This window comes from Protopterus annectens, chromosome 11.part0 (genome assembly GCF_019279795.1).
Source record: "Protopterus annectens isolate FY-2018-M chromosome 11.part0, PAN1.0, whole genome shotgun sequence".
Lineage (NCBI taxonomy): Eukaryota > Metazoa > Chordata > Ceratodontiformes > Protopteridae > Protopterus > Protopterus annectens.
This window is the reverse complement of record NC_056745.1, coordinates 932976799-933000671: the sequence shown is the minus strand read 5'-3', so window position 1 is coordinate 933000671 and position 23873 is coordinate 932976799. Positions and strand designations below refer to the sequence as shown.

General features: G+C 38.2%; 1 protein-coding gene across 6 annotated transcripts in view; it reads left to right on the top strand.

The window, feature by feature from the left end:
* The window catches only part of MAGI2 (membrane associated guanylate kinase, WW and PDZ domain containing 2), a 2888931-nt gene that overhangs the window by 1929548 nt on the left and 935510 nt on the right, over positions 1-23873 (top strand). For all 6 annotated transcript variants that reach the window (XM_044088324.1, XM_044088323.1, XM_044088325.1 and 3 more), the window contains one exon: positions 1023-1658. In XM_044088324.1, coding sequence (XP_043944259.1) covers positions 1023-1658 — 636 coding nt within the window. The remainder of the gene's footprint in view (positions 1-1022; positions 1659-23873) is intronic.

Genomic DNA, 23873 nt, shown 5'->3' with positions numbered 1-23873 from the left:
TCTGGAATGCCATGGGACTTTATGTGATCTTTTTTTTCCCCTTTCTGCCCTCAGTTACCATTTCATGTTTAACAGAATCCCATATGGATTCATTGCTGTTATTGCTGCACAGAGAACTAAGGCAGTTCTTTGTCTGCCAATAACTTCCTTTTTATTTGTTACAGTGGATAAATGGGCAGTATTTTTGTATTTTTATCGCATTTTTCATCACTGGGTTGCTCAGCAACCTTCATGATATACAGCGGCTGTGGTTGTTCCTTAACGCAGTTTTAGTCTTTTATCTGCAGCTAAACTGATAATGCTATTTATGGCATCCTCCATGTGTTTAGCATGAAATTTAGTTTTATAAGGGTGGAATATGGTTAAAGGGCATTCATTTCTCAAGGCTTTCCAAATGAGCATGCTGTCATTCTGCCTGATCTGAAAAAAGAATGAGAAAATACAAGAACACATGCTTTGTCAAGTAGCAGTTGATGCGTGTTTATAAACCCTGACAGCAATGGCAGCCTTAAACAGAGGTGGAAACTCTGGATCTGAGATGCAGCTTTCAGCACTGGTACTTATTTCTGAGTCAGTATGTGATTTTTTTTTTTTTTTTTTTACAAATTTCTTTGTAAAGGTCACTTCACAATTTCAAAGATAAATGTATTCTGATAGCAAAATCCTGTGGCAGCAGCACATTGCTTTAAGTAAGGTGCTTTTGGCTGAAATGTTGTTTTTACATCTGAATTGTTTAAAACTGGTTAGTGTTTATTTGACACTTTTGTGGTCTGGTATTTAAGTGAATAGATTTATTGTTTGTACGATAATTATAACCATTTAGAATTTACACTTGCATTGAATGAATCTGTAAATTAAACACACGCTGTTTAAGCATTGCATTTGTATCTGCTGCAGATGTTTCTCACTTCTGCATGACTTTCAGCCATTTTAAGTGTTGCATTAATTGATTTCATGGTACTCTTGAATACGAGACATATAAAATGGTCACATTTACATTATCACTATTTTATTTCTTATAGGTGATGTAATTGTCTATATTAATGATGTCTGCGTTCTTGGACATACTCATGCTGATGTGGTCAAGCTCTTCCAGTCTGTTCCAATTGGCCAGAGTGTCAGTCTAGTGCTTTGTCGTGGATACCCCTTACCCTATGACCCTGAAGACCCTGCCAGCAGTATTGTCTCTCCAATTTCAGTAATGGATAGGTCTCCATTCTTATTGAATGGAAGAAGTCATTATGATACATATGTAGACTTTTTTTCTCAAACCTCACGCCCTGGAGCAGATATAACAGACCGGTCCCTACATTCCTTGCATGCTATGTCAGCAGATGGTCAGCTTGATGGCTCCTTCCCAACAACTATTCATGATGACAATGTGTCCATGGCCTCTTCTGGAGCAACACAGTCTGAACTCATGACTATCACTATTGTGAAAGGAGTACAGGGCTTTGGGTTCACCATTGCAGACAGTCCAACAGGGCAGAGGGTGAAGCAAATCCTTGATGTTCAGGGATGTCCTGGCTTATGTGAAGGTGACCTAATAATGGAGATTAATCAGCAAAATGTGCAGAATCTAAGCCATGCTCAAGTAGTGGATTTACTCAAAGAGTGTCCAGTTGGCAACGAGACTTCTCTTACCATCCAGAGAGGAGGTAAGTGTGATATTAAAACAATAAATGTGAAGTAAAGAAATATATTGACTCTGTAACTCTTATAGCACTTAAAAATGTATCACATTCTCATCTGCTTAGTGCACGGGCAGAAATGTCATGTATTAAAGAAAGTACTTGGTTTTAAAAATGCAGATGCTGCCAGTTTGTATTGCAACACCTTTTATTGACTATCAGACCAGAAGTGCCATCTTCTGCTAGTGCTTACTTACTGCATTAGACAAGATGTAAATATATGCTTTGTCTAGTCCAAATACAGTTTGTAAAATAAATGGCAGCTTTCAGCATTTCACTAGAAACAAGCATGTGCCTTGGCAAAGCCAGGGAGTCAATAAGGTAAATGGTTGCTAAAATCAGCTGGAACTATTTGTATAGTGCCACATACAATAAGCATAAAGAAGCAGAAGAGCTCAGCTGTGAATGTTGGAATCATTTACATTCTTATTTTTTCTAGAATCTGCATACTACCTGTCCCTTTTCTGGTAGGAAGGGAGTGAGGGGGGGATCAGCTTGATGAGTTAAATGTTTTATACTGTATATCTGCATTTTTGATCAGAAGATTTTTAAATCATTTTTAATTGTAACACAGACTAATCAGGATTTATTATATAAAATGGTGTATTTAGATGTATTTTAAACAACATGCATGGGATGTAAGTACCTGTTTTTTCCATTCATGCATAAGCAAAATATTGATTTGGTGTAAAGAAATCTGTAGAGTACTGGACCTGAGAACTAAGATATTAAGGATCTTGGGAAAATAATCACCCTGCAATAGAAAGCTATTTTACAGTGCATGGAAAAAGTGAGTTAATCTAATCAATTGAATTATTTCCTTGCTAGTATAGTACACACCATGTGTAAAACACATTGCAAGTTATGAATTGCAAATGTAAAACGGGTCACTAATTCTTCGGGCTTACAATTTGTTTCTGTTATTTGTGTCATTCTCTGTTGTATCTCTTCCTCTCTGTCTTTTATTTGGGTCATGTCAGTGGATGGAAACCTAGTGAAATGAAAGCATGTCTCCAAGGGAAATACCACATCACAACAGTAGAGGTACCTATTTTTTCAGTGAACTTACTGAGATGAATGCTCTACAGGTATGCCTTTGGAAATATCCTACTATCCAGAAATGTGTGTATCTATTGAGGATACAGCCTTCAACAGTTAATAAATATGATCAAACAGGACAAGATATGTGTATGGCTAAAGAAAGAGAGCTGTGGACAGAATGTATTGCATTAGTCTGCTAAACTAAGTGGGGATTTTAAAATGCCGATTATAGGTCACGGTCTTATTGGCCTTCTTGTCAGCTGTCTCCCATCCTAGACCACTAGGCCTACAGCAGGAAAAGCTGAGGAGTTAGTAACCTTTATGAGAAAGATCATGGTTGTTTGCAGAACTACAGTGGCCAGTAAGCACTACTGAGTTTGAAGCTTGTGAAAGATGGAAGTATTACATGTACCATTTTAAACAGATGCAGAAACATGGCAACAGCTACGGGGTTAGCTCATCCATTAGCGAATGACACAGGACAAGATGTATATGCCAGAAGAGTTTTTCAAGGAGAAAAGGGCTACATTTCCAACAGAAAGGTTTCATTCAGTGCGAAAGAAGGAGACTGGAGGTGATGATTAACTGGGTCCATACTTTGTTTATCAGTGAGGGGGAGAGCAGAGGTGATAAGGTTTTAATAGGAATAAAACATAACATGACCAGATGTATTTCCAGAATGTACATAATTAAAGCATTCTGGTATGAGGTCTGGAGAACAGGAAAAGTCTAAGAAGGTGAAAGAGGGTGGTCAGCTGTAGAAAAACGTTTGGTCTTGTGGCCTGGACCTTGGTATTGGGAAGGAACAAAGAGACATAGTCAGCAATTATAATTTCCTGCTGTCCTCCTTTTGTCACTGTTTGTTGATGCACATAGTACATTACAAAAAGTAGATTGGTCTTACTAAATATTGCCATTGGTAAACATATTTGTTTTGTCTTCATTGACAGCATTATCTTGTGGTATATTTTTCATGGTACTATCTCACACTACTTGGTCTTACTAGAGGTCAACTTCAAGCCATTGGTTTGAAGAGGCTTGCTTCATTTTTTTAGCAAAGGCAGGCTTACTTTGCATAGAAGTCATGGGTGTCTTGCTGAGGCTTTTTGTAAGCTCATTTTGTATCAGGATATTCTGTTGTTTGTTTATTTTCTTATGTCTGACATACTGGAAAAGATACTGCTGTACTTTCAAAGCAGCTGTGGAATTTTTTGCATGATTAATGTTAAACTGCTGAATTTCAAGAAACAGTAATTGTTTTTGTTTTTCTTGCGATAAGGCTTAAAACTAAATATATTTTATTTACTATTGTCTCATTGGCTTCTAAGATTAGTATGTTGTTATTGCATGCATGTCTGGTAAAGGATTTGGTGTACAACAAAAAAATCACAAAAGTTAGGACACCCTACATTAATAAGTGAAAAACAATGTTTCTGAAATAAAGAAGGCATCTTCCCTGACAAAAAATACTCCTATTTAAGAAGTCACTCAAAAAAGTCTAAATCAGTAGTTTACTTAAAATATTCCCTATTTGGTATTTTTTTATTAGTCTAAATGCAGAAGATGCATTTAATGGCAAATCAGTAGAAAAACAATACTATTCTAAGCCAGATCTTGGCTACTGATTATTTGAAGTGTGTTTTGGGGATTCATTCTGCAACGATATATTACTGGTTGTCTGTTTATGTCTTTGTTAAGCTAAAATACTTGTTTTGCTATCTGGGATAGATATAAGGACATGTCTATAGTTTGGGAGATGCTCACTGTGACAGAATCTCTGATCCCATGGATTTATTGTGATTAGAAAAATATTCAGCCATCGCTATAGTATGTATTAGATTTTGATGTGCTTCCTGGGCATTGGGTAGCAGGATTGTCCAGAAGAGCCCCATGTGTCATGTTTAAGGATGTGTCCATATTCTAAACAACATAGGTTTGCCTGAACTCACACAGGTGACAGCATTTCACCAGTCCTGCATAACATGATAATGAGTCTTGTATATGTGGTTGAAGATTAGCACACTGGTGCAATAGTCAGCATTTCTGCTCACTGTAGTACTTGGTTCACCAGTTTGGTTCTCAGCTGGAATGCATTTTCTGTGCAGACTATAAGTCCTTCCTGTGTCCATGTAAGTTTCTGCAGGGTGGCTCAACTGCCTGCCACATTCCGGAAATATGCTGTAGATGAATTGCCAATCCCTATAACCTGCTCATAAGTACATGCCATGCATGAGTGCGTGTGCACATAAGACTGGCTCCCTGTCTGGGATAAAATTCTTTGTAATACATCCACTGAATTTTAGTAAAGGGTCTAGTTCTGTCAGACTATGAATGAATTAAAGCATGTAATTGGAGAATGAATGAATGAGTGAGTAATTAAATGAATGAACAAATAAGAGAATTATAAAAAGAGTGGATGAATGCATCTTCCTGTAGTCAGTGAGCATGTGAAACATTGCAAATATGTGACATGCCTGCAGAGGTGCTACCAGTGCAAATACAGTTGTTACATAAAGAGCATATCTTAGCAATTTGTCAGATTTTGGAAATGATCCTGGAGGGTTTCCTTGCATACCTTCCTTGTCTACTGCAGCCCTTGCTTTTGTAAAGAATATTTGCCATTGTTGCCTGTATGCTACATCCCGAAGGTTTGTGCAGTTTTCACCAATCTGGGGTGCCTCCTTCTATCTGCATAATGATGGCCTGGGTTATTTTTTGTAATTTTGCCTGCCACAAATAATCTGAGAAAAGATGTTTTCCTTACCCTTTTGTCATGATTTGCATACTGAATTGGAAAGAGCAGTTGGATAGCTGACTTGTGCTGGTAGCCTGTACTAAAAAGTGATGGAAAACATTCCATGGAGTGCTGAGACCTGACTGGGGAAATTCTTACTATGGGACCTGATAACTATAATACTCTTAAAAATCTATTATGTAGTGGTTTTATGCATCTATTCTTCCTCCTTGTAGAGCAGAAAACTTCAAAAAAGTAACCTAGAAATTTAAGAGTACAAGATTCAACAAATTTTAAGCAGTAAAGTAGTAAATCTTGTTGGGGAGTCTGTGGGCTCTTTTCTGAAACATTATTTAAATAAGCCTATATTAGCTAAACTATAATTAACTCAGTCATTGACTTGTTAGCTAATTGTTATTCATTTTAATGAATCAAATAAATAACTTACTTTTTTGCAGTTATCACTCAACTCATTCAAATAATTAAGTTTAAGTCCTACATTCTTCACAGTTAACAAATGCTCTGAGAAGCACAATTTTAACTACTGACGTAGTAACTGTATTAATAAAAATGCCACTTGTTCCTTAAATTAATCTTTTGTTTACAGAGTAATCATTAATTATCCTTATTTCTTGCTTATTCCACTAAATATAACCCAGTAAATCAAACACTCAACACATGTGCTCTCTGCCCTTCATAGCTCCCATTCTCTGTCTCAGCAGCCTCAAATCCTCATCTTATTCTACTGTATTTAGCCACCATCCCCCAGGCTCTCTCTCAAAAATCTCAAATCTTCATCACTTGTTTAGTCCATTAATGTAACCAAATGTAATTCACTGCCACCCTCTCTCTTTCTTTCTCTGTGTCTCTCAGCTGTCTCACATTATCTCTTGCTTTAAATAATGTTCTTTTACTCATATCATCAACTACTTCAATCTTTGTAATGATCACTCTTGTAATATGTCTCGTACTTTTCTGCATACATATTTCCTGTCCAGTATTAGATATCCTATCCGAAATCCTATCCTCTCACCCCACCCAGAGCACATTAAACCTGCAACTTTACCTCTTTTTAAATGCCCCACATACATATTAATCAATAGCCATGACATCCAAACTCCCTCCCCTTGTGTTCCTGAGAAAGAGCCTTCAACACCTCCTCCCTTTTACAAGTTTCTCAAATTCACAGTAAGAGTAAATCCACTTATTAACATATTCTTAGTCCTGTATTTATGAAACCATCGCAGGACCTATCTGATTCCAGCCAGTGCACCATCCCAATGAACAAGAAAAGACAACTAAATATTGTGCTGCTCAGTGCAAGGAGGATGTTGAGCAAACATAAACAGATAAAAGATTCATTGCTCTTCTTCCAAAGTATAGATATAGTTGGTATTATTAAATCATCAGTGAAGGTGGCCACCAGTAAACTTAACCAACACTTTCCTGAGTATAACTGTCTCTTTAATGTGAGATCAGGAGGCAAAGATTGTAGGGGTATCCTCTTCCTACTCAAAAACAGTATTAAAGCCTCACTACTAGGCAAAACGCATAAAAAAATTAACATAACCCCAAATGGCAATCTCTCAGTTTATATTTGAACATATCAGTTTGTTTCTTGTAGTAATTTACCCCCCCCCAACCACTAACCTCACCAAGATTGACATATAATTAAACAAATCCTACAATACACATTAAAACTCTCAAAGATGTTTAATGTTAAGCTTTTCAGACCCTGTAGCACAGATACAGTTGACTTTCTCACTGACCTTGGTCTAGCTTAGCTTATTAAAGAACATACCATACTTTAAATTGCATCTTCCCTGACATTCACACAACTGCAACAAGTCAAATATTTTCATAAAATCTCTACACTTTTCAAAATAATCAAAACCAAAAAAGAACACTCTCTCTCTAAAGTAAGAGACATAGTGTAGTGTCATTAGAAATGTTATTTTTTCTACTGCTTACAGAGACAAAGTAATTTGTCTAAGAAATCTATCTAAAAAAGCTACAAGAAGGCACAAAGCCAACTTCGTCAGGACTACTGCAAATTCTCCTAAAATAATATAAATTAATCAAAAACATTTCTCCCGATTTGTCGACTCATTACAGTCGATGCAGAGGGTTGAGGCCGTGTGCTGTATTTTGGGTGGTACAGGGTTTGATTTACTCAGCCCTTATTTTCCTAATGTATGACCTGGAGCAACTCAATTAACCAGACATTGCTCATGGATTGCCCCTAAAAAGGCACTGCACCTCCAGTGAGCATACCTGTTTAACAAATGGGTATTATTATTACCAGCTATTTTCACTATAAAATCTGGCAGTTGGTACAGAAGGTTAAGGTCATGAGCTGTAGTTTCTGTGGTGCATGGTTTGATTCCCTCAACCATTATTTGCCTATCGCTTTGCCATGAACAAGTCATTAACCAGACAATTGCTAGGGACAACTGGGAATTTTGGCTACATTCCACAATGTTCCTCTGGACAATAAGCCTAGTAACTACTTATGGGGTTTCTTTACCAAAGAACTTGAAGATAACCTCTCCCAACTCTCCAAATGCCTGCTCCAAAACATGCTTATTCTAAATACCAGGAAAACCCAGTTAGTGATTTCTGGTAATAGTCAAAAGTTTTTAGTTGGCTGTCACCGCTGAGGCCTTCTATGTAACAACTAGACTCTGCTGAGACTACCCTATACTTCAGATATCTAAGTGTTTGTCTGGATCAAACCCTCAACTTCCAATAGCATGCAAATTCAACCAAGTAAATAAAATAATAATCTATTGTTTTCCCATAAAGAAGAATGGCTGAATGTAAGAGGTTCTTCTTGCCCAGTTCAAGTATTGCCTACTCATTGCAGCAACTGTACCCCAGAAAAACTGCCATCAATTCAACCCACCTCCAACAGCATCTGCAGATTACCACTGTGGACCTGCAAAGAGAGCATCCTTACTCGGTCCTAGCTAAAGCTAAGCAACTACAAATAAAGTACCAATTTATATTATTAGTAGGATTCCTATCTGACAAGTGTATGGACTTAGAAACTTTCCACTTTTTTGTCAGCAGGCTAACAGAAAGGACACCCACATATACCCTGAGATCATAGTCATGTTCCACCTCTTCTTGCCTTCCTAAATTAATAAAGGTGGATGTAACAGTTGGGTCCAGCCTCTCTGATTCTGTCCTTGACCTCCTTGTCCAGACTTCCCTTTTCCTCAACCTCCACTTCCAGATTCTTGAAGTCTTAATAGACTCAACTAGTTCCCTTCTATTGCATTTTTCAACTTTTTGTTTTCTCATCTGTCATTCCAGTTGTAAATTAGTTTTGAGTGGTTCCTGTCATATTTTTTTTCTGCATTTTACTGTTTTCTCTGAATTTGAATTTGCACATATAACACTTTCACTACTTTTCAAGTGGATTCTGTACTGTACCTGGCTATTTAAATCAGTTTTGAGTGAGTTCTGTCATTTATTTGCATTTTACCATGTTTTCTCTGAATTTAAAGTTACAGCTGTAAATCAATGATTGTACAGTTTGCCCTTTTTTCAAGTGGTATCAGTCCTGTAAAGTTGATTAATTAGTGTTGATGTATGTATTTGCTGTGCTTTTAGTCACTTTTCAATTTTACAGCAAACAGCCAGTTTAGGGGTTTGTGCCATCTAAACCTTTCAGCAAAGGTCTCAGCTTCTTAGTGCAAGAAATCTGGACAAAGCCTGACAAAATGGGGGAGATAAAGACTCAAAAATGAGGACAGATTTTAAATGTTGCTCTTATAAACTTAAGTTGCTAGAGTAAAAGGGTTTGTGTTAACCTACATTTTTCTGAAGGATACGAAGTCTGAAACTTAAATGTATGTCATTATTTGCTAACTTCAATCCTCAGATCATCCCAGCAATCTGCCAAAAAAACCTTAAATCTTATGAAGAACAGACAAAACATATGAGGTAGAAATCTGGACATTCTGCGAAAATCTGGACAGTTGAACGGTATGCCAATGGTTATTCCCAGTGGCAATGGGGGTGATTGCTGTAGCTCAGAGAAGATAAGCACTATTGATTAGAGCTTTAGCTGTATTTTATTGTCTCTTTCATTTTCCCTGTTTAATTTATATTTGGTGGAGCTATGTTTAGTACAGCAGGTCTGCAACCTCCACTCCACAGATGTAGGTACTTTCATTTGTAACCTGATTCACCCAAATCTAATCAGCCTGCTTCATGCAGGTGCAGCAAGCTATGCATAGCTCCATAACGAGCACCAACCATGCACCTAGCTCCTTAAAAGTAGCTCATAGTAGCTTCCAGCTTTACTACATTCCACAACCACCACAAATAGTTCAACATTGCTATTAAGCAAGGATCCTGAGCTGTGCTATCACAGTCTCATGTCTGTGCAAGTTATACATTTACTTGAGTAGACATACATACATAAATATGCCATCCGATGCTTCCTAGGATTCAGAAAGTATACGGCTGTTGTCAAGGCCGGTCTTCCTTTGTTTACTGTGTGTACATTGTTCCCTAATGCTCATTAAGAATGAATACATGAAGGCAAGAATATGAGATCAACAGTAAATAATATAATCAAAACCAGCTTATTTGTTCAAATAAAGTTAAAGAAGTTAAAGAAGCTAGAAGGGGAGTAACATCCGCAATGAGATTTGACTCAGAGACATAATGCAAGGTTGTTACTTGTGGCACTGAGCAGGCACTTTGAGCCTTAGAACACCAGCATATTCCCTGCATGCTAACATACCAGGTTGCTATAAACTCTTCTGTTATTATGGCTACAAGAAGATTTTATACTGCTAAGTATAATGCAATTTTTCAGGAAATTGAGACATGGCAATAGAGGGATATTATGTTCAATAAATGTATCAATCACAAATGGGCAGTCCTTTATAAATCTTTTTATGACATAATTGATATCTGCATTCCCCATGATAATTCTAAAAGTTACAGGAAAAAGCCTCCATTATGGTAGTCCGCTGTATCCTTCACGGCAAGGTGCTCTGTGTGCACCTTTGGAAAAAGATTTGTTAGGAGGACTAGGAGATCTTATGAACTTTGGTTGACTGACAATTGTATGCATAATAACAAGGTTTTGTTTAAGCACTCTAGGCATTATGGGAGTCTCTAACATATATCTAAGGGATAATAGATACCTTGTCACCAACACAGTGGAACTGGAAAATGATTTTGCAGAGTGTATTTTTGGTAGGTCATCAGGTTTACTGTCAATTGCATCTTGCAATGTCAGCAAGGCTGTGGGTGACTAGCCCACTATTTCATTTGGTAGTATTAGGAAAGCACTGAGATCCATAAATCCAAACCTGGCTGCTGGTCCAGATGGCTTGAGTGGCTTCTTACTGAATTGTATTATGGACAATTTGGTTCTGTGTCTTTGTGCCTTGATTCAGCATTAGAATATGATTATGTCCTGGACATTTGGAAGGAAGCCATAGTTGTCCCTCATAAATTTAATCAGGTTCTTCAGCTGACAATTACAGGTCCATTAGTCTGAACTGTAACTCGGGCAAGTGCTTTGAGCCTTTCATCTCCCCTTACTTTAGTGATCTAGACTTGGTCATAATGTCTTCTAGCATGACTTTATGGCTGTACATTTATGCATGACAAACTTTTTAAGGTCTTATCTTGGCATTATTAGCTCCCTAACCCAAGGCCTCCCAAATTATGTTTATTTAGATTTTGTAAAGGCTTTTGATTCTGTGCATCATGATCTCATCTTAGACATGATGCAGGATTTTAAAATAAATGTTTATATCATTAGTGGGTTGACTAGCTAGTTAATTGGGAGGAAGCTCATAGAGAAGAAGTTCATAGTTAAGGTCAAGGGGATGTTGAACTGAAGTTAGGAATATAATTGTGCAGGCACCACAGGGGTCTGTTCTGTGGCCATTTGGATTTGGATTTGGATTTTCTATGACCAGTTTTTCAATGCATGATAAGATATGGCTAAATAACTTTGCCAAGTGATATTAAGGTGAGTGGTATTATTTTAAATTTTAGTGATCAGCGTCCCTTGCAATGATATTTAAATTATTTACTGCAGTGGTCAAGCACTAAGGATATGTAGCATAATTCTAAGAAATGCATGGTACTGCATTTTGCTAACAACAACTCTGGATACCCATATGCTTTAGACTTCTACATTCTAATAGCAACAAGTTGGATTAAAGTCCTGGGTATTGCTGTAGATTCTAAACTGCATTTTAATTAGCACCTAAAGTGTGTTATGAAAAGATGCTATGGCATTCATAGTGTTAAAAGTCATTGCTTCTCAAGTTGTGATGCCAAAGTTTTGTTACCAGTGCCTACACCGACTACTGCTATGACAATAGGCAGGATTGCTAACATATAAAGTTACACGTCCTTTAATTGGTATACTCACAATGGCATTCCCCGAGGTACTCAAGTCTCCTACTGTAATGCTGCACACATGTCTGCAATCTGCTCAGGGGCTATGGAGAAAGAAATGGGAATGCATTAGACATTTGCATGGCAGACAGTGGCAGGAGGATTCGTTCATGGAGGGGTAAGTCAAGCTTTACTTACAGTACATAGTTCATGGCTGCTCCCTCCCCATGGTCTCCCATTGGCTCAGGTGGACAGGGTTTCTCCTTTTTCATATCATTCTAATGGTGATGGCATTTTTCATCATTTCTTGATATACCAGTTGCTCCAGGCCTCTGCCTTATATTTTGACCTACTTCAAGAGTCAAAATGCACTTGTTTCTCTTATACTGACTAAACTCTAGGTAAATAAAACCACAAAGCAACAGTGCCTGTTATGCCTATCTAGCCATCCATCATAGATTTGTAGATGCAAAGATTGTTATTAGGCTAATGACTGGGTGGGTGGGGGGTTCTAAGAATAAGGATGTTCTGTATCCAAACAGGACATCAAGGGCCAAACATGTATAAGCTACCTCTGGCCATAAGGGACATGTGTGCCAGTCCTGGTATAAATTTCCCATTCCCCATCCACTAGTCTAGGTTGGGTTGGGTAATAGACAAATTCAGATTCACATGGATGGGAAGCCTGTTCCATACGAGGAGCAGTCTCTGGGACACATCTGTCTCTCCAGCATGTTCTGTTTAAGTCACAGACAAACTTCAGGCCCTTAGATCTTGTATTTCTTGTATTGTTTGACTTACAAAGATGCAGGAGATTCAAATGTGTGTGGTTTGCAGATGCCTTGTAAGACAGGCATAGATCACCCCCTCAGCAATCTATAGGAGACTGGGTAGAGAGGAAGAGGTTTAAAGTGCTCTGCACAAGACAGATTTGTTATGCCTTTTATTCTTTTTGTAAGGAGCCTCTGAGATTGCTGTAGGTGCTAAATATGCCTGGTCAGGTACATACTGATGGGAGCATTGTACTCTGTGATTGGTCTGACTATACATGCTCATTGCACGATCTGCCATGAATTTTATATATATACATATATATATATGTATATATATATATATATATATATATATATATATATATATATATATAGTTCCCTATCAGAAGCCTGAAACACTATAAGCCTGAAAATCAAAATCCTGAAACCAAAAGCCTGAAAATTCAAAATCCCGAAAACCCAAAATCCTGAAACTCAAAATCCTGAAAACACAAATAATGCTAATATATCACTATAAAGACACTAATATCTACCAACTGACCCTGACCGTAACCCTAACCCTAAGGTCCGTCACTATCGCACACTCACCTGACCCGCCTAACCCTAACTCACTTAAACCGCCCTAACCCCAATATTTGTCACTATTGCATACATGCCTAACCTGCCTAACCTAACTCACTTAAACCGCCTAACCCTAACAGAAAACCAACAAGACACTTACCTGAACCCAACGTATGACCTAACACCACAGGGCTAACAATAGCAAAGCCACAATGATGTCAGTATGTCCATTTTGTGTTTTCAGGATTTGGAGTTTCAGGATTTTGGGTTTTCGGGATTTTGAATTTTCAGGCTTTTGGTTTCAGGATTTTGATTTTCAGACTTATAGTGTTTCAGGCTTCTGATAGGGAACTATATATATATATATATATATATATATATATATATATATATATATATATATATATATATATGGATTGAATTCTATTATTACAATCTATTATTGTATCTTGTATATACTGAATATTCAGTATTGTAATACTGCTATTGTACTGTACTCACACTGATATTTTTTTTATTTTTGTATTCATTTTTCCTACAACAAATTCTTCTATGAGCTCCAGTTCTAATTCCTCAGCAATATCACCATGGTATGCCTTTATCTGTATCGTGCACATAGGCTTCTCTCTGCCAGCTGTACAAAATGTTTCTTCCTGCCTTCTGTTGTACCAGTTTGCACTCAAGTCATTATGACTGAAAAGAGTCAGAACACCAGCTCACCTACCTAGTGAATAAATTACAAAAAATGGATGTGATTTTGCATTTGCATCTATTTTTGAACATGCCAATAGTCATGCAGTGGTGGTCAACTCAGTTGTATGACTAGTGGATGAAAAGCACAGAATAGGTAATGTATGGCAGTGGTTGAACATAGTATTATGAGGTATGAAATATGGTAGCCCTGCTTCTTGAACTATGGTGGTAGTGAACTATGTATTACAGTGATTCTCAGCATGGGCTAACTGGTATTTTAGGCATCACCGAAAATAAATGATATGTATTCTATATATGCACTGCTGCATGCAGGTGTCCAGGCATGTGCACAGCACTGTGGATAAGTCAATGTGACGTTTAGCCAGTGTGCATAATGCAAAAACTAAGCAATTCAGAAACCTATCTGCACACCAACCTCAGTGGCATAATCATCTCTCCCAATTACACCAGTTACAGTGAGGAGAAGCCCTGTTCCTTATCGTGCTAATAAAAAAGGCATGGAGCAGCATTATCTTCACTTGAGCTCAAGAAACCAATGACTAACAACACCTGCTTAACCTCTAAGTATGTAACTCCAATTTTGTATGACTCAGCCAATATAAGTACTGGGCTTTCATGCTTGCTTTGGCAGTTTGCCACATATAGAGCAGAAACACAGCTTCTAGTTTTGTTAGAACAAAACTAAACTCTAAAAAGTAACATTTTTCACAGTTCGTATAGCATGAACTCCAGGAATTATTATTGGTTCTCGTTATAGCATGCTCACATCGAAAGCATGCTGCTTATACATTTCTGAATCACTCCAACATCTTGGCTTGCCTCATTTTCATACAAAAAAATACACTCAGGAGGCAGTCACTGGAAGCAAACTCCAACTTTTAATGGTGCTTCTGGCACCTCGGCAGCCCAACTATACTGCTTCTCACTTTAACCCTCACAGTATGTATTGATCTATGAATCGCACACACTATGCTTGTGGCTGCTCATCATGAAAATTTGCTTATTGCAAGGCAAAGTTTTCTGAATCTGACCCCGTAACAGATAACTATCTCAACCAACCATAAATCTCAGTCTCATTTAAGTTGTACAACTCTTTGTAACTCAAATTTTACTTCTCACTGGGCAATATGGCAGGTCAGCCTACTTGTTTCCTCTCTGTTGCCAGCCTCATAACATTAGATATCCTAAAGCAGTATTCCAACTGCCTTATTCTCACAGATAATAAAATCCTGCTAAACACAAATAACTCTGTGAGATGAGCAAATATTTAGTAGACATTCAGGCCTCAAACTCTCACTGCATCATTGGGACCACACAACATTCCAGGTTGTATTTTAAACAAATTTAAACACTAGCAGACCCACTTGGATCCCTTAACCACAGCCCGAGAACTGGCTATGTTCCAGCTATGTTCCATCAGAATGGAGGACAGCAACAGTAATCCCTTTGCACAAAGGGAATGATAGGCTCGTAAGATTGACTAGCCTTATCTGCAAGGCCATGAAAAGAATCATTATGTACCCTATTAACAAGGACATAAGTAATCTTCAAACTCTGGACCCAGCCCTGTTTGGATTCATTAAAGGTAGATCATACTTGTTAAACATGGTTGACTTCTTTGAGAAAGTCACCAAGGCCCTGGATGAGGGAAAGACAATACATACCACCTATCTTGACAGCCAAGGCATTTGACACAATCTCCCACTCAGTTATTATAGAGAAACTCTCCCAATTGGGAGTTAACTCTTACATTATCAGATGGGTAGCCAGATGGCTGACCGACAGGACACATACTGTCAAAGTGGGTGACTTCACCTCTAGCAAAGGACCAGCCACTAGTGGTGTGATGCAAAGTTCAGTGCAGGGCCCCTTATTGTTCAGAATTTATTTTTCAGAAGTCCAGGCAAATGTGTATGGCCTATGGCTGACCAAGTTCACTAATGATTGCAAATTGGGAGCAATCATTGAGTCCCCCAACAATGTTAATATACTGCAGACAGGGTTAATGCAGACAAATGACTGGTGCCAAGGTCATGGATTAAAGCTAAATGCAAAACATGTAATATTATTCCCTTTGGGAAAGCTGACATCCCTCCTAATTACATTATAGACAGCATTCACCCCTAAATGTAGACCCAGTGGTATGTGATTTGGGTACTCAGGTTGAATAGCAATCTGAACTTTGACCACCACGTATCCACAGTAGTAAGGACATCCTTCTATGTGAACCATCTTCTGGGCATCACATCTAGATCTAAGGATGTTATAATTCCATTATACTCAGCCATGATCATAGCAATAATTGAGTACAAAGCACCTTTCTGCATGTACCTCAGCAGACACCTGCAACAATTGGAGACTACGCAGAGGTTTCTCACCAAGAAATTACAGGGTACACAAAACAAGTCTTACAAGGAAAGCCCTGTCACTGTATGCTGTCTCCTACAGGTTCCTAAGGAGTGACCTATGCCATCTCTGACCCAGCCCTGATGGAAATGGAACACATTCGTAAATCAAACTGCAGGAGGGTCACTCATTCCATGGATTTTAACCTAGCCTCTGACATGAACAGATCATGCTGGAGAGATAGATACATCTCCCAGAGACTGACACTTATATGGAACAAGCTTCCAATCCATGTGAAACAGAGCCCCTCTCACCCTCTTCAAATGCAACCTAGATCAATGGATGGGTGACCATAAATTCACTCCTGGGCTGGTGCCCATGCCCCTCCTGGACAGAGGAAGACGGTATTAACTATCATAGACCCTTACCTCTGCAAGCTTCACTCACCTAATCACCAACAATTGGGGCAACTCAGGATAAATATGGCTAGGCGTGTAAGGGCTCTAGGGCCATTAACCTAGAAACCTTGTATAAACCTATGAAACTATGATTATGATCTTACTATGAACTCAGCCTTGACACGAAATTTAATATCATATGCTGACACTGTAAAGAAGTCTACACTTAAACCTCCTTAGCACATAAGGGTTAAGTGTCAGCAAAATGAGACAAAGGGTCTTATTTCCCATATATCAGACCACTCCACAAACAAAAATGTTTTAGTGATTAGTGACTGAAAAGTGAGACACCTCACCAACTAAAAGCATTGTCCTTTTTATGTCTCATAGGCTTATCAGAGGAGACCAGTGTTTTGCCTTCCAAGCAGTAAGGAACACAGTAGTCCATGATCTCCTGTAGCTTCATAAATCAAACAGTCCCACAAATTCTAAAACAAGACCTCCAAACCTTCTTTAGCAGATCAATAAAATAAAATGGAGAGCCAGATTTATTACTCAGTATCTTCCTCACCTGGAGAACAGACATCCCTGCAGATAAAGCAGTGCAGTATACTATTTTTTTTAAAATGGGACTTGAATAATTGCATGGATATTCATAAATTTATCCTGGGCATGTTTGGCCTAGCATTTCTCAAGAAGGGAGGCATAGCCTAGGGTGGGAAGTGAAAAGGCACAATGGTCAAAGTCTCTGTAACCTTGAACTTCCCATAATTCTTATGATACTAATCGTTTTGTAGCCCCCCCCCCCATACAACTCTCCTAACTGCCCCTTTTCATACTGGTTGGTTTCTTTCTTAGACTGCTTTCAACATATCGTTAGAAAACCTGCACTCTCCACATACATTCCTTTGAGAATACATTTGTCCACTGATTATTTGACTATTAAAATTAAATGCTTGCTTCTTGAGATGCATGTCACCAAATAACCATATTTACAAACATTATTTTCTGTTGCTACCAACTACGGTGGTGGTGCTGCAGTAGCATTGTCGCCTCACAGTAAGATGTTGTCCTGTTCGATTCTCAGCTAGAGTGTCTTCTGTGTGGAGACATGCGGGAATGGCCGTACCTTCGTTGAAGGTTGTGTGTCAGGGCCAGCAACTCGGCATGTAAAAATCTACTGCCAATCATTAGCGGACCGGAGTTCTGCTGTGGCAACCCCTAACCGGAAAAAGCCAAAAGACACAACAAACAACATTTTCTGTTGCTACCATTAGTAAGGAGGATGTGGCATACCAGTCCTTCTTTGCCATGATACTGATGTAAAATAAAGTTTGTAAATATGGTTGTGGTAATGTGTAATGTGAGCTTCTTAAATTACTGTGTCAACTTTGGTGGGGGAGAGAATAGTACAATAATGTTCTTAATGCTTCTCATGGAACAAGGGAATGTTCCCTTCCTTCAATTACTCCTTGATGCAGTACCCATATTTCTGCCACTGCTGCTGTTTGCTGCCACTATCACATTTCCATGAGACCTCTCATTGCACTTCCTTGGTTGAATTCTGCTCCTCCATAGTCCCAAACCTCTGGCTTTGCTGTGTTTAGTAATCGTAGTACAACATGAAGCTGAGTTGGTTTACTTCCCTGGCTCTTGCACCAGCAGTAATTACTGTATTACTTTTGTTTTCCCATTACTGCATCCTAATTTATTTATTTTTGTTTGTACTCCTTGGTCATGTACTGCAGCTCACAGTGATCCTTGTTTTCCCTCATGTGCTTATTTCATTCTAAAGAAGCATTTATTTGCATGTACTGTCCTAGTCTATTTTTCAAAATCTGCAGTATGCCTTTTGCATACAGGCACTGATAGCTCTAGGAATTTCACCATCCCTTTACTCTACCCAATGCCCTGCCTTCTACAGTGTTCCATCAGCCAACTAAGTGAAGTGAAATATCCATTCCTTTCTTGCCCTTCATGTTCATGACACTGACAGTATTTCTGAGAGAGTTGCCAGTCTACCCATCGTCCTGCAACATTCCCTTGGTGTCTCTGGCTTCTTCTTTGCTCCCTTCAGTGTTGCATCTAACAGATAATGTTTCCACATATGTACAGGGAAGAAGAGGATATCTCACTAGCTACTTCTAATTATGTCTGTTTTATCCTGCCTAAAATTAGATCTGGCAAAGTGTCTTCAAATATTTTCTTCACCTTATGTTCCCATTGGGTGCCTGCTGTAATTGAATTGGCAGTACTCATCCATTTTCAACAGCAGGTCCCCTAGCTATCCGCATTGCCTTATCTCAGCATGTTTTCATCTTTTTCTTTGATTGTCCATTTACATCAGTTGATTCTGCTGGTCCTTCTCTCCTTTGTGGCCTTTTCCATAAGTGAATACTTTTCTGAATGCCCTATTCCTTTGTAAATATCCATGACCTCCTTGCTACCTCTATTTTGTTTGAGACCTGTCTAGCAACACAAGTATGTCCATGTGTTTCAGTAAGTTTTCCTGATACATCATGACTTTTACCTTTTTTCCTTAACCATATCATCTCTTTTTGTGCTGCTGGACTCCCTGGGCTTTTGGGCTTTTTCCTGGTAGGTTGAATTGTTCATAGCTCCTTTCTTTCATACTGTTCTTGGCTTTCCTTAACACTTGTGCTCCTCATTGTCACCGTAGCACTTCCCCCTTTGTCATCATTCTTATCTGGAGCTGCCAAGGCTTTGACACTATCCACCATGGTAGGATCACTGACCAGCTCTTTCAACTCAGCCTTAACCCATGTATGGTTCCGAGGATATGTAATTGACTGTCTAATAGAACCAATACTGTTAACATTTGCTCTATACAGAAAAGCATACAAAAGAATGTTCTGGTATATCCTCAGGTGGATAAACTCTAGAAGCAAAGAGGCAATGCTGGCCAGCCCTAAATATTGTCTATAGTGTCTATGGTTTTGGAGGTCATATCAGAAGAAGGAAAGTCAGGCTGATTGATGGAGTGCAGGGGAGATCCACCAAAAAATCCATATGATGCTGTGGAAGGGAAATGACCAGAAACTAGTGGAGATAAAGCTCTTCTCATTAGAATCCAGAAGATACAGGGGTGACTTTAAATTGATATACAAGATTATGTCAGGGAGCTGTGAACAAGTTATCAGGAACAGGAAAGCCAGACGGGAAAGGGGGAGGCACAGGTATTAAATTGTTAGGTTAACCATTCCATGTCTGTCTCAAAGTTCATCTTCACCAAGAAGGTTGTGGACACGTGGAAGAGAATAGGGTGTGGAGAGTGAATCCACAGAGATATTCAAAAGGGCACAAGACAGGTGTAGAAATGTTAAAGAAGATGTTAAATATAAGGGAGAGGTATAATGTAAAATACATACCTATCTTTTTACTTGCATTGTCAGGCAAATGTTATGTAATCTATAGGATGTTCCGACCCATGTTAATTCACTGACTTATATAGTGCTGTTTATATTGTGGCTTTTAAAATATGTTTAGTCTTAAATGATCACATACAGTTTGGCAGTAAATGTATAATGTTGTCTGTTTTCTACATACATTTTTTGCATAGAAAACCATTCACAAAAGAAAATGATTTTGCAGCAGCATGCTTTTAATCCATCTAATAAGAATCAAAGGTAAACCAGAACCATGTGATGCATGAACAGATTCAAATCATTTTATGTCAGAAAACTCCTCTTCTCTAATAACAGTACTCTAGTCCATTTCCCACTTTCTTTTTTTGAGAATGTTTCTGAAATAAGTTTAAGATTTTCTTATCTGGAAAGGGCAAATTCGATTCTCATCTGACTATTTTAAAGTTAAATGTTTCTTAGTATTTGAGTACTGCTGTTTAAGGTTATAGTACCCCTACTCATCTGGTTAATGCGAAGAGGGGAGCATTGATGCAGTTTAGCTGCTTATTATAGACACACTTTCTTAAAATAATGCAACCTCCTCTGCATTATTCTTTAAATTCAGCTGTATGTTTTATCCATGCTACAGTTTGCCCTATTAGTTCATTGCCTTGCCTTGCATGTACAATAATGCATGCATTTCTATACTTTGTTGTTCCATAAATAACACTAATTTTTTAAAGTACATGTTAATGCCATGCCATAGAACAGAGCACTTTACCTAATCTTAAAACAACTGATTATCAAGAAACATGGAAAGAGAAATTGATAAAAAAGGTCACTTGTTTGTGAGATATAAACATAGCTATAGTTAGAACTATATTTATATCTGTATCTTCAGCTATGTGTTTAACTGTATATCTTGTTATTGACAGCAGAATACGTATTTGTACATTACAGCAGAGAAGATGTAGACATCTCACAGAAGTAATTTATTTTTCCTTTCTTCAGTTTTAAAGTCAAACATTATGTTTACAGTAATTATCTTGGAACACTTCCATAATAGAAAAAGTGAAAGTCGTGCCATGGTGAGAGTCCTGGCAGCTGCCCGGAGTGCTTATTGTTATTACTTCCTAGTCTCAGTCATTTAATAGACTGAATCTTACTATCTCTTGCTGACAACTTTATCTTTCTTGGGTGTTAGTTTGGATCTTGTATTTGTTTAGGTGGTATAAGGAGGATGTTAGTATAGATCTTGTATTTGTTTAGGTGGTATAAGGAGGATGTTAGTATAGATCTTGTATTTGTTTAGGTGGTATAAGGTAGGTGTTAGTGTGGATCTTGTATTTGGTTGGAATAAGGAGGGTGTTAGTGTGGATCTTGTATTTGTTTAGGTGGTATAAGGAGGGTGTTAGTGTGGATCTTGTATTTGTTGAGGTGGTATAAGGAGGGTGTTAGTGTGGCTCTTGTATTTGTTTAGGTGGTATAAGGAGGGTGTTAGTGTGGATCTTGTATTTCTTTAGGTGGTATAAGGAGGGCGTTAGTGTGGATTTTGTATTTGTTTAGGTGGTATAAGGCAGGTGTTAGTGTGGATCTTTATTTGGGTGGAATAAGGAGGGTGTTAGTGTGGATCTTGTATTTGTTGAGGTGGTATAAGGAGGGTGTTAATGTGGATCTTGCTTTGTTTAGGTGGTATAAGGAGAATGTCATATGGATCTTGCATTTGTTTACGTGGTATAAGGAGGGTGTTAGTGTGGATCTTGCTTTGATTAGGTGGTATAAGGAGAATGTTATATGGATCTTGCATTTGTTTAGGTGGTATAAGAAGGGTGTTAGTGTGGATCTTGTATTGTTTAGGTGGTATAAGAAGAGTATTAGTTTGGATTATGTATTTGTTTATGTGATATAAGGAGGGTGTTAGTGTGGATCATGTATTTGTTTAGGTGGTACAACTTTGTCGTGCTACCTTAAGCTTATTGAACAAATTTTTATTAACTACATTTTCCAAGCACATTTGAAAAAGAAGAAATATGTCCTACAAAAATATGCAATATATGAATAAATCTGTTGTACTTTACTTGTGCTTGGCAAACCCATTTTTGTGAGTTCTTCAGATTTTAGTGGTTGAAGAAACAATAATGGTGCCACAAAAACAAATACTAAAACAATAACAACAAACACCACTATCACCCTACCTATATAAATACATAAAATAAATAAACTAATTTTTTTCTTTAGGGAGGGGAGAGGGTGGCCTAATGGTCAAGGTTTGCCTTACAAACGCATGGTGGTGGGAGGTTTGAGTCTCACAAGGGAATTGCGCTGTTAAAAAAATGGCTCACAGGGGCAGTTAGCTTAGTACTAATCTATGAACCTATGAACCTATGAGAACATCAGTGCCACATGTTACTGACTCAGACTAAGCAGGTAAACAGGGATTATAATGTCTGCTTTGGTTTAAATCTGCCAGTTAAATTTTGGCTCAGATACCCCACCCCCCTCTGTGCGCATAGGGATAAAGCTCTTATTTTCACCCAAATAACTAATGTTCAGATAGTAGGCACAGTAACTAGAGAGAGAGAGAGAGAGAGGGTGGGAGGTTGAGAACTGAGTGGACCATGGTTCACCCTTACTGAGAAGAGGGAGCTGGCTCAGCCCAACACATGGGTTGCATTCACTGGGAGCTATGAGTGGTACAGCTAATGAAATCTGGGCCAAAAGGACATACAGCCTCTGTGTAGCAGTGTAGGTTAAAAGGGAGTCACATAGGGAAGCACACATGCACCTTCCCTTATAGAGTTACCACCTGTCCCACTTTGCAAGGGACAGTCCCTCTTTGGGCAGTTGTGTCGGCCTGTAAAATCTGATGTTTGTACCAAAAATGTCCCACTTTGGCCATTTGAAAATGTGGCAACCCTATTCCCTTATCAGCTGGTAGCTTAGCATCCTTCAGAGCTGCTATGAGGATGTTAGGAGTTCCAGTAGGAAGGGGGAGGGGACACCTGTGTCTACAAGGATGAGACCAGTGGTCGATTCGTACCTCATAGTGGCACAAAGGGCTGATACAAACCTGTGCCCCCCCCCACACCATGTAGGAATAAATGGGCCAATTGGTCATCAGAACTGATGCAGGCAGTAGAGGTGCAGAAAAAATATATAGCTGGGATACTATCTAAGGTAGGGAGCAGTGAATGCTCTATTGCTACAATACATTTACTGAATAAAAGAAAGTCAGTGACATTGCTTATATGTGTGCATTGCAGAGTTTTAAATTAATCTAGTATTCAAGGTTACGTAGCATCCCTTCAGCTATTGAGGCTGTGAGAGTAGAAAAGAGATGGGGAGTGGAGAATTTCCAAAATTTTGTTGATATAGATATATACAGAATGAAAAGAAAAGAAACTTCCAAAGATTTAATATGCATAAAGGGATAATTCAGTATAGTAGACTGACATGGATTTATACACTGGCACTTCCTTATAAATGTCTTTAGTTTATGCTCCTAGCTTCAAAGGCAGTGGAGCTAGACAAAATAATTTAAATTTCATTCAACTGCTGCAAAATTAAGAGCAGAAATCTCATTTTACAGATAAATATGTAGCATTTTAGATTATTGTTATAATAGTACTGACTGTTTATGTTTTTTTTTTTTTTTTTTACAGCTTTTATATGTGATATTCTGAAAGGAACAGATTGTGACACTTTTGTCTTTAACTGAATGTTTCATAAACCACAGCAGAGGTGTGAGAAGATAGCTGTCTCCAGTGGGAATATAACAGACTCCCTTCTCTTCCTTGTTATTTGAGAAAAATGAAAAATAAAAACTGTTAAATTTAGAATTATATGCAAACAGTAATAAAAAGTGCAAA